We start from the raw sequence: 15875 nt of genomic DNA, 5'->3' as shown, positions 1-15875 counted from the left end.
CAGCAGCTAACAGATGGACAGGTATTTAATTCATGCATTGTTTCCTTTTAGCAAATTTTAAGCCCAGTTTTTCCCACTAAGAATAAGTTGATGACCCTGTATAACCATATTTATTCTCTTTTCTTCTTAAATCTTCTTCTTTTGTAGTTACTTTATTTTCGTAGGCCAAAGAGTTCATTGGATTTGATTTGATTTGATTATGTCAGTGCAAGGTTGGAGTTGGTGGACATTGACATTATGATTTATTTTGCATTAGTGTTTTTGATTTAGAACTAGCAAGCAACTTGATGACCCTCTATCACCATCTTTACTCTTTTTGCATCTTAAAGATTCTTCTTTTGAATTATGTAATTGAAACCTTTTGATTTTCCATGATGATGTTTAGAAGCTCAAATAACAGAACCTGTCTTGTTTAGAGATGCATTAAATCTATTCCCTTTAGTTGATGGGCAGTTATACCATGAAAACTCTGTTTAGCTTAAATGCATTAAATTAGAAAGGTTCTTTGGCTCAAATTTCTTCCTGGTCAAGTGTTAACAATGATATATACTAAATTGATAGACACCTTAATTGAAGAAAGTTGTTTTTTCTTTTCTTAACTAAGTAATATGTATAGATATGATGATATGATATATGCTGGTTATGTACTTTCTATTTATGTAGATGAAAAGAATAAGACTTGTAAAACCTTCTTTGTGTTCTTTAAGAGTTGTGTTACAATAATATGTTTGTCCTCTTTTCTTTCCTCATACGTGTGCACGTGTTTCAGTTGGATCTTTGCCAGAAAATGGCCGAACATCTTGCATGGACCACAGTTAAATATATTATGTGGCTGTAATAATGGCTGGAAATGCTCTATTGTTGGCTTTATATTCAATAATGCTTTGGTGGAGAACACAATGGCAAAGCTCAAGTACATATTTCGTTGAAATTTATTTATATTTCTCTATGTGACAACCTTACTATGTGATAACTTTGCTACAAACATTCTTATTTTCTTTTGTACTGCGTATCACTAACAAATAATATGTTTTCAGCCGCTTCATGAACCAGTACTTTTTGCTAATAGCATGCCTTCAGTTATGGTCTCTTATTACTCCAGTAAATCCTGCCAGTACATGGGGTCCACTTATTTTCATTTTTGAAGTTTCTGCAACAAAAGAGGCATGGCATGATTACCACAGATTTCTTTCAGACAAGAAAGCGAATGAGAAAGAAGTTTGGGTTGTGAGGCAGGGCATAAAGAAACATGTATAGACATTTCTTTTCTTTACTCCTCTTTGGTTGCATTTCTTTTATTGTGACAAACTGACTGGTCGTATTCACTTGTAGGTTCAAGCACAGGATATTCATGTGGGTAATATAGTATGGCTCCGAGAGAATGATGAAGTGCCATGTGATCTGGTTTTGATTGGGACATCTGATCCGCAAGGAATGTGCTATGTTGAGGTAAATATAAAATCCTTGACAAGTAACTGACCAAGTTTGGTGCAATAAGCAACACCCAACCTTTATTCGTCATTGATAGTGAGGCTGCTTAAGTGTACCGATAAAATTTGGAATCCAACCAAAGTCTCTAGTAAGCCTGAGAAAGTTATTTTTGCAAAAAGGACCTTAGCTAGGTTATTGGTAACTAAACCTCTGCACTTTCGGGGTTTCTTTTCTCTGACATTGTTTGGTGTTGCTTGCATGCTTAGAAGATTATTCATTTCTAAAGAAGCAAAAACTTTATAGTACATTAAATTTCCATTCATAATCATGATTATATCGTAGAATTATTGCAATGGCAGTGTTTCTTTTTCTGTAATCCTGTAACTATTTTCCTTTTGACCTTTACAATTGCTTAAACATGTCAAGAACTTGATAATGTAACTTCCTCTAGACTTCTGCTCTAGATGGTGAAACTGATCTAAAGACCAGGTTTATTCCCTCAGCATGCATGGGCATTGATCTAGAAGTCTTGCACAAAATCAAGGTAAGCTTTCCATGAAGATTTCTATCGGGTTTTATTTCACTTTAATAAGTGATGATGCATTTCTCTCTCTCTTTAGGGTGTGATTGAGTGCCCTGTTCATGACAAGGACATTAGAAGATATGATGAAAATTTACGATTGTTTCGTCCTTTTATTGATAACGATCTGTGCCCATTAACCATTAAAAACACAATTCTTCAGTCATGTTACTTGCGTAATACCGAATGGGCATGTGGAGTAGCTGTTTATACAGGCAAGTTTGTTTATTCTAGTTGTCAAGGCCATATTTTAATGCATACCTCTCTGTTCATGCATGCACATATTTATTTTGTTTTGAAGCAATAAGAAAAGGGAAGTTCTCATAAATGGTAAATGACCTTATGCAGTATATGAAAAATATTATGAATAAAGTATGAAAATTTGTACTTTAATCATGACATCTGCTGGTGAAGTCGACAACTTTCATATTATTTATCAACATCAATATGCCAAGGGAAATATCTTAGTACCTCCCAAACTTGCTACTGTATCTTAAGAAATAATAATTGATAAAACTTGTATTTCTGATTGATGGGAATAGCACAAATTTAAGTGAGTCATGCTTCTTCTTCTCTCTCTCTTTCTCTATCTATCTATCTATATATATATATGTCTCTCTTTAAAGGCTGTCATGTGGTTGATGGCTTCAGTGCCTACAAATTTTGTACCTTCTCTGCAATTTGACCAATTTTAGTTATGGAAGTTTCCAGAGGATTGATGTACCCAGCTGTATTTTCTTTCCTTTTGGATTTTTGTTTTTGGATTATGGATTTTGTGTTTATTTTTATATTTTTCTTTCCTTTTTTGTGATGCAAACCAAGTGTGTGTGAAAATGCCTCAATGGACTAAGATTGTGAAATTTAGTGAATGATTCTTCTATAGGCTAATGTAGTTGTTGCTTATTGTTCTCTAGGCCTTTTTCTTTTATTTCAGTTTTAAATTTGGAAGTATATATTATGGAATGACCTAAATAGTTGATTCTTTGAAGAGGAATTTTTTAGATAATATTTTTAAACATTTTATTCCTAAAGATGATATGAATCTTAATTTTTATTTTGTTGCTCCTTAATGTTAAATTGAGGCACCTAGCCATTATGAAGGAAAGTATATAGAATAATTTATTGGAGTATCTCATATGTATTTCAAATATTTTAACTATGCCAGTGAAGCTTAAAGAGATTTTTTGGGCTTTATATAATTTTATCCAGATAAGTATAGCCTTTTTAGGGGAATAAATGATGTGTTTAAGACATATTTTTAATAATGTACAATATTGAACAATATTTGATTATGATGGGTATATGTTTTGATTTATTTCTGTATTGATTGATTTGTGAATTAAATCTAACGAAAGAGGAGGCTAGATGAGATAGAGGCCGATGTGGAAGTGTTGATGTATTCGAAGAGTTGGGAATAGTTATCGACCTGGAACTTGAGGTTGGTGCTGTAAATTTATGTTTTAGATGAATAAGTTGGTAGATTAATAACATGCTAAACCAATTTCAAATTTGTCAATGTCATTGTCAGCAACAGCTTCTCATCTTGTAAGAGTGTAACTGAACTAATTATCATATGGTCAATCTATCTCCTGATAATAGGGAGTTTCAAGCTGTGTGAAAGAAGCAGGCATTGGATTTATGATGCCTCCAACATATCATCCAGCAATGAAGGTTGTCCGCTTAGTCAGGAAAAAGCTGAAAGTAAAAACTGTATTTAATATATTGGGCCCTATGTTAAACCCAGCTAGAGTACCATATGCTATTGTGGGGGTCTATGCAGAAGATTTGGTAAGTTTTTTGTCAGATTTTTATAATTTTAAACTTTACTTCTACCTGTTTTGTTGAATTGTGGTCTACATATGATGTTCATGGTGACTAGCAAATATGACTTGCATATCTAAGGCTTTTACAATATATATTGAAAATTTCTGGACCTTCCTTTCTATTGAAAATTGTACAATATATATTCTTTCATTTCTATTGAAAATTGTGCATGAATATACTGTTTTTCTATGTTTGCATATTTTAGGACCTTGATCAAGACTCCAAGTGCAGCTCACGGATAGGGCTATGGACGGGGTTTGAGGGCTCGGGCTTGTGGAGGGTCGTGGATGGCTCGGTCTCACGGAGAGGTCATGGGTCAAAACTTGAAAAAATTGAAAAGCAGGAAAACCTCGCTGAACCCATTATTTTCATGTTGCTGGTATGTTCTATAAATTTCTGGCTGTCTTTGTTCGTGTGATGTCTAAATAAACACAAGTGTGAAAAGTACAAAGTATATTTGATTAAGTATTTGCACTCTAGTCATGTTGACTGTTATATACGAAATGGGGAGTCTTATGCAGGATTAAATCAATACTTAGAGTTCTCAACTGTAACTTTAATGAAATTTATTTGGAAAAAAAAAAGATGAATTTTTTAGCTGCTGTTTTCAATTTTGATCCACTTAGAGAAAACCTAAATATTGGATTCTTATAACTATTTGTTGGAGTTTGCATATCCTGTTATTACTTTGTATACAGTTTTCTCTTTTTATTAAAGTTACTCTCTTGCATCTCTTGTTTATAATCAACTTTTTTTTTTATTTCTCTTCCCTTAGAACACTAGGCAATATATATAAAAATCACTTAGTATGCCTAGTACATTTCTTATAATCTTATTGGACATATATTCAGCCAATAATAATAGGCCTAATTAGTAACTAGTTCTTTTTATTTTTTATGGAATAATTAAACCTCAAAGAAGGCCTAATATTCTTATCATCTGTCTTGTTATAAGTACTTGTGTGTCACGATAAAACTTTGTTATTGCACTAGTTCTTTGTCACTCACTAAATTAGCTTACATAACTAACTCTTGAACTCTCTTTAAACAATCTTCACAGTTGCTACTTTATCATGCCATTAATAGAAGATTTATTTAATTCTTCCTGCTGAAAATTACAATGTCCAAGTAATGCTTGAACTTTGAGAGAGTTGGAGATTTTTCAGCATAAATATCTGTTGTATGAACTTACTTATGTCAATATGTTATTCTGCTTTAGTGGCAGCTATGATTATGGCAGTGAAAACATTTGATAACTTTTTGAATTTAACCTGTTCCTGAATTTTGGTTTTAGTCTCTCTAGCTCTTAATTTCCATCTCTCAGAACTATAGTACTAAATTTCTAATTCAGATTATTTAGGAACTAGTTGTAATGATAGTAGAATTCTTCTATGGTGTATAATTTCATTAAACTTCTGTTGATGAAGAAGTTTATCAAAATTATACACCATAGAAGTTTAGACTATTAGAAAAGTATTATAATAACTAATCAAATAAAGTCATATGAGTTTGATCTGTTCTGACTTTATATGGATTTATTCTATTTCCTTGTGGACAGCCCTTTGAGTTCCCACTCTGCAATTTAATGAAACTCCTATGCAAAATTTATCTTTTCTTCAATTCAGTTGTTCTTTTGACAGATTTTCACTTAATTAATTTTGTAAAATTTTCTTTTTCTCCACATTTAGTGCCACATCAGGGGGTATTCTAGACATAGCTGTTGAAGCAGAGGATAAGAAACATGGAGATATTCTAAGACTGGTAAATTTTATTCTTCTTCTACATTGTACCCTTGGTGCAAAACATTGTCAATTCAGTTTGGTATTTTTTTTTCAATAACTCATAAAGGAAAATATTTACAATGTTGTGAGCAGGACCATTTCAGCTCAAAATCTGTCCCATTTTTCAGGTTTGTATTTTTTTTCTACATTTTTATTTCTGCTCTCTTTGTCTCTCTCGGCTCCCTCTCTCTCTCTATCTCTCACTCATCTCTTTTTTTGCATTTCTTAACTATTTCTACCAGCAAGTTTCAGAATAATACTTCGAGGGAAGTTGTGGAACATCAAAATATCGCTAATGATCTCAAATTTCAACAATTTATTGTGTATAAACCTCAGAATGCAGGAGCTGTTGAGGTTTGTTATATTGTGTTGTTTCAGTTGTCTGCATCATGTTTCAATGATTTCCAGGATGCTATTAGTTCATAATTTCTGTTGGTACTTGCAGCTCTTTGGTTTAACTTTAACTTCTTTCTCTCATTATTCAGGGTCAAATTATAAAAACTATTGGGTTTCTTAACTACTTCTTTCTGTTGGTACTTGATGCAAAGGTTTTTGTGCCTTCTTACCCAAAATCTCTGACTGAGTTGATGGGAAAGTCTTCTATTTTGCTTATCAATGGAAGCTTGCAAAGGATAATCCATGGACTAGTGGGTGGCTTCTTTAAATCTCCACAGCTCAAGGCTCAAATCACCAGAGACATGTACAAGTATGTCCAAGAATCTATGACAAATTGGAGCCATGATTGACCCATTTACATTTAGGATGAAACCAAAAATGTAAGCTCTCTTTCTCACACATCTTGATCTTGGGGAATGAGTTGTGAGGATATTCTTTAATATTTGAAGTTTAGAAAGGAAAAATAAAAAATAAAGACTATTACTTGGTTCATCTGAGTTTAGTTTTTTTGGGAAGAGTTTGAAGTAGACACAGCAAAAAACAATAGATGCCTTCTATCTTTAAAGTTTAAACCTTTGGCCTTTTTTGTGTGGTTAAGATATTTTTAGGGGGTGATTTATTTATATTCATAAATATTTATTTGTTTGGGGGGATAAAGAATCTGTCTGTGAAACAGTGAAAGTAATAATTATTGATTTTTGAAATACCCCATCTCTGGCTTCTACTTAGGTTTGAAAATGATTTGCTAAATAGAAAAGGTGAACCAGTTGTTATGGGGTTCAGAATAATTTTGTTTGAATAATTGTCTGTCAAAACAGATTCACAATTATTATGTTTAATGGTTCTTTTTAAAAGTTAATAACACATATAAGACTAAACCCCCTTTTGGTCTCTCTCTCAGATTGCATTTCATGTACTAGTTAAGGCATTGATTAATTTGGATCCTGGTATGAACCACTTAGTTTGTTGTTTCTCTATATTGGATTGCTATAGAAATCAAATTATTATAATCATTCTACTTAGACTATTATTATATTTTTTTAGTTTATCTACGTGTTCAACTAATTTTGTGTTTGCTGGTATGATTAAGAGGAACATGGTCTCTAAGTATTTTTTTTTGTATGTATGACAGGATAGAGCTCATTGTCCTTTCCACTTAAAAACTGGAGCTTGTCGGTTTGGTCAGCGTTGTAGTAGAGTCCATTTCTACCCTGATAAATCTTGCACTTTGCTTATCAAGAATATGTATAGTGGACATGGCATTGCTTGGGAGCAGGATGAGGGGCTTGAGGTCTATTAGCGCTATTTTTGTGATTCTCGTATCTTGCTAATGGCTATGAAATTCTTCTATTTTTCATTGCATAAAGATTAAACTTTTTTTTAATCTCATCTCACTTCGTAGTGTTGTTTGACAAGAGAAAGCATTTATTAAGTTCCTGATAGTAATGGTTTGAGTGAGTCAATCCTTTTAACTCATACCCTCTTTGATTTTTTCTTTTCTTCACTCTGAATGCTAACATGTAGAACTTCTTTAGTTCCATACTATGTCTTGTCTGAAGCTTTTCTTATATTGTTCTGGGAATAGCATTAGTCATTGGTCTGGCTCTTAGACGTTTCCTTCCACAAGTAGTGTTTCTTGGTGTATGAAATGAATATGGTAATTTTGTCACATTTACACATCATGTATTATTTTCTTTTTATAAATTTGTACAATAGCCTGTAGAGAAGTTACCACATCTGCAACTCTTTTGTATAATTACTTTCTATTTATGCTGTTGGGTGCTCCTTTTGCATAGTTCTTTATTCTGGCAAGCTATTCTTTTCTTTTTTATTTCCTTCTTTCTTGCTTTACTTATTTGTTAAATCAGAGATGCTAGACATAATTGTAACTTTATTTTTCTGATATGAGAAAGAAAAACAAAATAAAAATAAATTCTATAGTTTGCTAACTAAATAAACAGAGTCATTTGGCTCTGTTTCTTTACTGTTGGGAGCTGTTCTTTTAGTTTTGTTAAGGTTTCTATTGTAAGTTTATTAGGTATAGAGTTTCTTTTCCTGTTGGAAGACTAGGTAAAGGTAGACTAGACTCGTTTTCCCATACAGCTGCTTGAAGAAGACTTGAGATTCAGTTAGGTCAATCACTTTGGGGACTTTCTAGTCCAACTTCTTTGTTTGAATTCCATGGAAGAAAAGCTGCATGTAGAAATGCAACTTTTCATTTCTTGAGAAGAAAAATCATGACCCACCTTTGATATTTGGTGTCTTGCTTGGTCCCACCTTATGGTGCTTCAAACAAGGCCTTTCTTTTGCTGTGAGTATGTTATGTTATGATGGATAATTTTGATTAATAAAATTTGAGTGTTGTATTGCGTGATTTTACTTCTCATTATATAGTTTCTCTAGAATGGGGATAGAAGTTAGTACAAAATGTATGAATTGTTTCTTCATATTAATAATAAAAGGACTTTTTTTCTACAATGTGCAGGTATATTGAGATGATTTCTTTGGAGTAATTCTTGACAACATTTGTAGTTGAGGCCTTTAGAATGGAAGAATGTATTTCACTAATTTTTGTGTACATTTCTTGTTTTGTATTTAGTGATAAAGGAATCTAAATTTAGCATAAATTATGTTGTAATATGATTTCTTAAGCCTAGACTAGTAGACTAAATATTGTAATTACATTTTGAGTAATTAATAAAAATCTATTTATGTTACCTTATTTGGCTTCAACTTTCATATTTGTTTTCCTAGTTTTGTGTAAGTAAAAAAAGATTATGTTTCTCTAAGCTAATATAACACATGTGTTATACTAAAGTGTAGTATAACACAAATAATGTGTTATATTAAAGTCTACTATAATACAAAAAAAAGTGTTATAATAAAGTATAGTATAACACAAAAAAAGTGTTATACTAAAGTGTAGTATAACACAAAAAAAGTGTTATACTAAAGTGTAGTATAACACAAAAAAAGGGTTATGCTAAAGTGTAGTATAACATAAAAAAAGTGTTATATAATCAACTATAAATAACATAATTCAACACTTATCTATATATTAAAATAACACAGAAATTGTGTTATTGTTGACAGTACAATAACACATCTGTATAACACTGATAAAGTGTTATGTAAAGTACCCTGACCTACGATAACATAGTCGGTCTTAACACATCAGAAAGTGTTATCGTATGTTTTGATAACACATTTTCGGTGTTATTAAAAGCATTTTTTCTTGTAGTGAGTCACCCTTCGTGAGGGAGATCCAAACCATCCGGCTCCCTGCCAACTTTAAGGAACCCAATATGACCCCCTACGAAGGAAGCACAGATCCAAAGTACCACCTGGACGCATTTAACGACCTGATGAAACTGAGGGGAATTGGTAGCGGAGCCAGATGTCACTGCTTCGCCATCACATTGAAAGGACCCTCATACAAATGGTTCAAAAGATTAAGGTCGGGGTCCATCAGGTCCTGGCAGAGTTTTTCTGATGAATTCCTCCAACAACACCATGTCGTACGGGACTACACGATGCCAGGCACCAGCCTGGACAACGTGAAGCAAGGAGAAAAGGAGAGCTTGAAGAGCTACATTCACAGGTTCAACATGGAGGCTGCAAAAGTGGGGAGCCTGACCCTACAAGAGTTGAAAATGGTCATTACAGCCAGAGTGCGCCCACGAAGCAAATTGTGGGACAACATGCTGAAAAGGGAAGTCACCGACCTAGATGACTTCTACGAGAGGGCGCAGAAGTACATTCGCGTGGAGGATGGCCACGCAAACCTAAAGGCAAGAAAGGAGGAGTCCAACGCAAAGCCCCCAACTAACGACAGGTCAAATGGAGCAAAGAAGAAAAAGGCATATGATGGGTCAAGGGATGATCAATAGAGAAAGACTAAAAGGGGGAGTGATCATAGGCAAGCGGCTTACACTTACTACACGAACCTTACAGATACCAGGGAGCATATTTACCTCACCAACGAAGATCGAGTTCCCTTCAAGAAGCCCCCACCGATGAGAAAGGACCGGTCCAGAAGGGATCCCAGTAGATACTGCCATTACCACAAGGATATCGGTCACACCAGTGTAGAGTGTATCCATTTGAAGGAAGAGATTGAGGAGCTCATCCGCAGGGGGCACTAGGCCGTTATGTCAGGAGAGAAAGGCCAAAGCCGGAGGATGAGCCTGCGATACCCCAGACGCAAGGGCGAGCCCCAGAGATACATGGGGAAGTCCGAACCATCTTCGGAGGTCCAGGGTTTGGGGGAGATTCTCGGAAGGGACGAGACAGGTATGCAAGGGAAGCCAGGCGAAGTCCGCCACCTTGTGTCATGAGCTTGGAGAAGCGACCCCCGAAAAGCTTCAAGGGGGAAAATGAATCGATCATGTTTACAGAGGAGGATGCACGGGGTGTGCATTTCCCCCACAATGACCCACTAGTGCTAATAGTTCAGTTGACCAATATCCATGTGCATTGGGTCCTGGTGGACAATGGAAGCTCAGTGGATATCCTGTATCGCCCTGCCTTGGTAAAGATGGGATTGGGTATCCGTCACCTGAAACCATGCCAATCCTCCCTATATGGTTTCACGGGGGACTCGGTGCGACCCCTATGGATGATTGAATTGGCACTCACCATGGGGGAGCAACCCCGGCAGACTACAGTCATGGCTAATTTCGTCGTAGTAGATTGTGTCTTGGCTTTCAATGTGGTATTGGGGATACCATCCCTAAGAGAATTGAAAGCCATAACTTCTATATATCACTTGTTCATCAAGTTCCCAACTCCAGGAGGAGTAGCTAGTATGAAAGGAGAACAGAGAGAGGTGAGGGAGTGCTACAACACCTCCCTTCGCGCGTCCGTGAAACTGCAGGAACCAATGACCATGGTGATACATGAGGCACCATGGGTGCCCATGGGAAGCCCACAGGAGCTAGACCCCCGAACCATGGAGGAGTCAGGAGCAGAACCGGTGGAAGAAGTAGAAGAGGTTGTAGTAGTGGAGGAATCGTTGAGAAAGTTGAAGGTAGGAAAAAGCTTGCAAGGTGACGTGAAGGAGGAGTTGATAAGGTTTTTGAGAGGTAATCTGGATGTATTCGCATGGAGTCACGAAGATATGGTGGGTATAGATCCCAGTGTCATGTGCCACCACTTGAATATCTCCCCTGAGGCGAGGCCTGTTAAGCAGAAGAGGCGGGCATTGGACCCAGAGAGGTACGCAGCCTTAAAGGAAGAGGTTGACAAGCTGAAGACCAATGGGTTTATCCGCGAGTCATTTTACCCCGTGTGGGTGTCGAATCCAGTGCTAGTCCCAAAACCGAATGGAAAATGGAGGACTTGCGTCGACTTTTCGAATCTGAATAAAGCTTGTCCTAAGGATAGTTTCCCGCTCCCGAGAATAAATCAGTTGGTGGATGCAACGGCTGGGCATGAATTACTTATCTTCATGGATGCCTACTCTGGGTACAACCAGATTCCCATGAACCCAGCTAATGAAGAGCACACGTCATTTATAATGGATAAAGGACTCTACTGCTATAAGGTGATGCCCTTCGGGTTGAAAAACGCGGGTGCCACCTATCAAAGGTTGGTTAATAAGATGTTCGCCAACCAGATCGGGAGAAACATGGAGGTATATGTTGATGATATGCTGGTAAAAACCAAGAATGCCGCAGAACTCACCAAGGACCTAGATGAGATGTTCGGCACACTCAGGAAGTATAGAATGAAGTTGAATCCCATCAAGTGCACTTTCGTTGTATCCTCTGGGAAATTCCTTGGCTTCATGGTCAACTCTAGGGGCATCGAGGCTAATCTTGATAAGATAAAAGCCTTGATAGAAATGAGCCCACCGAAGAACAAGAAGGAAGTGCAATGTCTAACGAGAAGGGTGGCTGCCCTTAACAGATTCATTTCCAGGTCAACTGATAAGTGCCTCCCCTTCTTTAACATCCTAAAAAGGAGCAAAAAGTTTGCTTGGGATGAGGAATGTGAAGAGGCATTTATTAAGCTGAAGGAGCACTTGGGGAAGCCACCCCATTTGGCAAAACCTGAAAAAGGGGAAAAGTTATACTTATACTTGGCAGTGTCTGAACATGCCATAAGCGCGGCCTTGGTTAGAGGGGAGGAGAAGGATCAACAACCCGTCTATTATATCCGCAAACAATTGGTGGATGCGTAGAACCAGTACCCTGAAATTGAAAAGTTGGCATATGCATTAGTTGTGGCTTTGAGGAAGCTGAGACCCTACTTCCATGCTCATGCAATCAAAGTTCTCACTGATAGCCCTTTGAGACAGGTCCTGCATAAACCTGAGACCTCAGGAAGGCTGATGAAGTGGTCGATCTAGTTGAGCCAATTCGATATTGTTTATAACCCGAGAGTTTCCATCAATGGGAAAGTGCTAGCTGACTTCATAGTGGAGTTCACCAATCAGCCGAGTGAAGGAAGAAGTGAAGAAGGGGACGGACAGTCATGGAAAAGAAACAAGGGGGTCTAGAGGAATGGAGCCTGCATGTGGATGGGGCGTCCAATGAAGGAGGATCCGGAGTAGGTATCAAGATGACGGGGCCCGAAGGACACAAGATGTACTGTGCGATCCGGTTTGGGTTTGAGGTCTCCAACAACGAGGCGGAGTACAAAGCGCTCTTGTCAGGTTTGCGGTTAGCCCAAGAGCTAAAGGTGACATGCCTACGTATTTTTAGCGACTCACAGCTGGTGGTGTACCAGGTGAAAGGTGAGTATCAGGCAGGAGGCCCAAAGATGGCTGCGTACTTGGAAAGAGTAAAGGGCTATATGGGACAATTGGTGGAATACAGCATAGAGCAAATCCTAAGAGAGAGGAACACCCATGCCGATGCCCTCTCAAAACTGGCTTCCACCAAGGATGGGGATATCCTGGAGTCGATACCCGTGGAATACTTACCTAGGCCCAACATCGTCAGCACAGACATGCACATGGTTAGCGCCCCAAAGGAGTCGTGGACTGAACCGATTAAGAGATACCTGGAGGAAGGAACCTTGCCCGCGGACAAAAAAGAGTCCCGGAGGTTGGTGTATAGGGCTACTAGGTACACCTTGGTAGACGAGGTTCTGTACAAGAGAGGGTTCTCAATGCCACTCCTGCGATGTGTGGAAGAGGAGGAGGCGTTGAAAGTTCTGCATGAGATACATGAGGGTGAGTGTGGCAACCATGAGAGTGGACCCTCCACAGCAAGGAAGGCAATGAGACAAGGGTACTACTGGCCCTCCATGGAGAGAGACGCAAACGACTTCCCCAAGAAATGTGAAAAATGCCAGAGGCACGCCATCTACCCTCGGAAGCCCCCAAATGAGCTAACTAGCATGACCAGCCCCTGGCCCTTCGCTATCTGGGGGATAGACTTGATCGGCGCTCTTCTCGCAGGTAGGGGTGGAGCAAAGTACGCGGTGGTAGTTGTGGACTACTTCACCAAGTGGGTTGAAGCGGAACCTCTCGTAAAAATAACGTCCAAGCATATAACCTCTTTCGTCAACAAATTCATTGTCTGTAGATACGGAGTACCCTACAAAATTGTTTCTGACAACGGCACCCAGTTTGAGGGGGGAGCTTTCGAAGAATATTGTAGGGGAAGAGGGATAAGGAGAAGCTTCTCTGCAGTTGTGCAGCCACAGGCCAATGGATAAGTGGAAGCCATTAACAGGGTTCTTAAAAAGAACTTAAAGACGAAGCTAGAGAAGATGAAGGGAGCCTGGGTTGATGAGCTGCCAAATGTGCTATGGGCCTACAGAACCACCCCGCGCACGACCACTGGGGAGTATCCTTTCTCCTTGGCATACAGATGCGAGGCTGTACTCCCGGTTGAGATGCAGGTTAAGTCCCTCAGGATACAGACGTATGGGGACGAGGCCAATAGCGTAGCTCTGGCTGAGAGCTTGGACAAGCTAGAGGAAAAAAGGGAGAGGGCACAAGTGAGAATAGCAATATACCAACAGCGCGCAGCAAGGTATTAAAACTCGAGGGTGAGAGAGAGAACTTTCAGAGTCGGCGACCTGGTGCTGAGAAAGGTACTCCCCAACACGCGTGACCCAGGGGCGGGGGTGCTAGGGGCGAATTGGGAAGGGCCCTACCAAGTCGCTCAGTGCATACCTCCAAACACTTATAAGCTGGCGCGCATGGACGACATCGTCATACCTCGAGCATGGATTGCTGAGCACCTTAGAAAATACTACCAGTGAGGCACCCACACCCAATGCTAGAAGGATAGGTTTTCAAAGTGTTGCATGTTATCTTAGTTCGGTAGACAAAAATCAAAGAGGTTACTTAGATAATCTCCCAAGTAGGTGTAAGTTCTTTTTTTTTTATGAAATTCTTATATGTATCGTTGTAACCTAAATCCTATGAATGAAACTGGTCACATCTTCGCACGCTATTTTTTCTACTTTACATGGGCATCAATCAAAGTGCCTGCCGAAGTAAACTTCACCAGACATTTGGGGGGGCAATAGTGGCCCGTGAAGAAAAAGCATACAACAAACAGGAGAATCGAAAGAAGGACCCCTTGCACCAGGATCCTAAAAAGGACCCTCTGTCAGGAGGATCCTAAAAAGGAGCCTATGCACCAGGAGGATCCTAAGAAAGACCCTCCATCAGGAGGACCCAAAAGGGACCATGACCCTAAAAAGGACCCTTTAACGGGGGATCCCAGAAGGACCCCTTATATCAGGTCCTTAAGCGAAGTCCTTATATATAGAAAACAGGGAGAGGACCTCACAAGGCATCCATTGGGTTCGCAAGGATTAGCTACCCTTGTGAACATCAAGGAGGCCAAAGGCACTTAAAAAAAAAAAGAGTATAGTAACAACAATAATAAGTCTAGAGTGGCCACCAAGCCATCTAGCCAAAAAGGGTCCTAAAAGAGACCCTTGCAAAAATAGTACTATGAATAACGACGAGAAGGACGCTTCTCGCAAAAAATAATAAGCGCGTGCAAGAATATATAAAAGGATAGCTAGGACCCAAGGAGTCAAAATATCCTTATGAAAGTAATCAAGAGGCACCAAAAGAGGTCCCATTGAACCCTTTCACATGGGCTCCGAAGGACCTCCAGCCTGGTAAATAAAAGAGGGGGAACCCGCCAAACCCCATCATACAAGCTCAAAAGGGCCTCAAATGCAGTGGAATAAGAGATAAATAACCACACATGTATATATACATTAGAAAAGGGAGTCTTGAGGACATGACAAGATTTACAAAAGAAAAATAGTAATGAAAATGATATTACAAAGGCTCAAAAAAGAGCATACACCCATAGCGGGCTAGCTGACAAAAGTTATGAAATAACAGCTTCGGGGCTTCCTGCCACGGGCTCTCCACACGGCCGCTCGAGCAACAGCGTTCTCACTGAAAGAAGAAAAATCAAAATTGGGATCCTGCCTCCACACGCCGTAAAGGGGGCGGTCTATGGACCTGTACTCAATGGCAGTCTTCTCTGCCTCCAAGGAAACAATTCTCCCCTGCGACGTGGCGACATCGGCTCTAGCAGCCTGGAGTTCGGCCCTGGTAGCCTCGAATTCGGCCCTAGTAGCCTGGAGTTCGGCCCTGGTAGCCTCGACTTCGGCCTCTAAATAAGTAACTCTCTCCTGCGACACTGCCGCAATATCCTTGGTCCCCTGGAGTTCGCTCTCCAGGCTGGTAACTTGGCCCTGTTGCTTCGTGGCATTGGCAACCACCTTCAGCTTCCTTTCTAACAAGGCAACAAGTTTGGTCCGAACCCTTTTTAGTTCATTCTGGGTGTTCTCAAGCTCCTTCTCGAGCTCCCCGACCCGGGCCGTGAGACTGTCCCTCTCAGCAATTGTCGCGGAGAGAATGTTAGCCGAGTC

General features: G+C 39.0%; 1 protein-coding gene across 1 annotated transcript; it reads left to right on the top strand.

The window, feature by feature from the left end:
• Positions 1-13: 13 nt before the first annotated feature.
• Positions 14-6361, top strand: LOC133799798 (uncharacterized). The gene is made up of 10 exons (XM_062237792.1): positions 14-21; positions 770-913; positions 1038-1251; positions 1333-1449; positions 1883-1975; positions 2052-2234; positions 3611-3799; positions 4041-4060; positions 5582-5969; positions 6101-6361. Exons 1-10 carry the CDS (start codon positions 14-16, stop codon positions 6359-6361), a joined length of 1617 nt encoding a protein of 538 aa, XP_062093776.1.
• The last annotated feature ends 9514 nt before the right edge of the window (positions 6362-15875 follow it).

The sequence above is a fragment of the Humulus lupulus genome, chromosome 9 (assembly GCF_963169125.1).
Source record: "Humulus lupulus chromosome 9, drHumLupu1.1, whole genome shotgun sequence".
NCBI lineage: Eukaryota > Viridiplantae > Streptophyta > Magnoliopsida > Rosales > Cannabaceae > Humulus > Humulus lupulus.
This window is presented reverse-complemented; position numbering and strand designations above follow the sequence as displayed.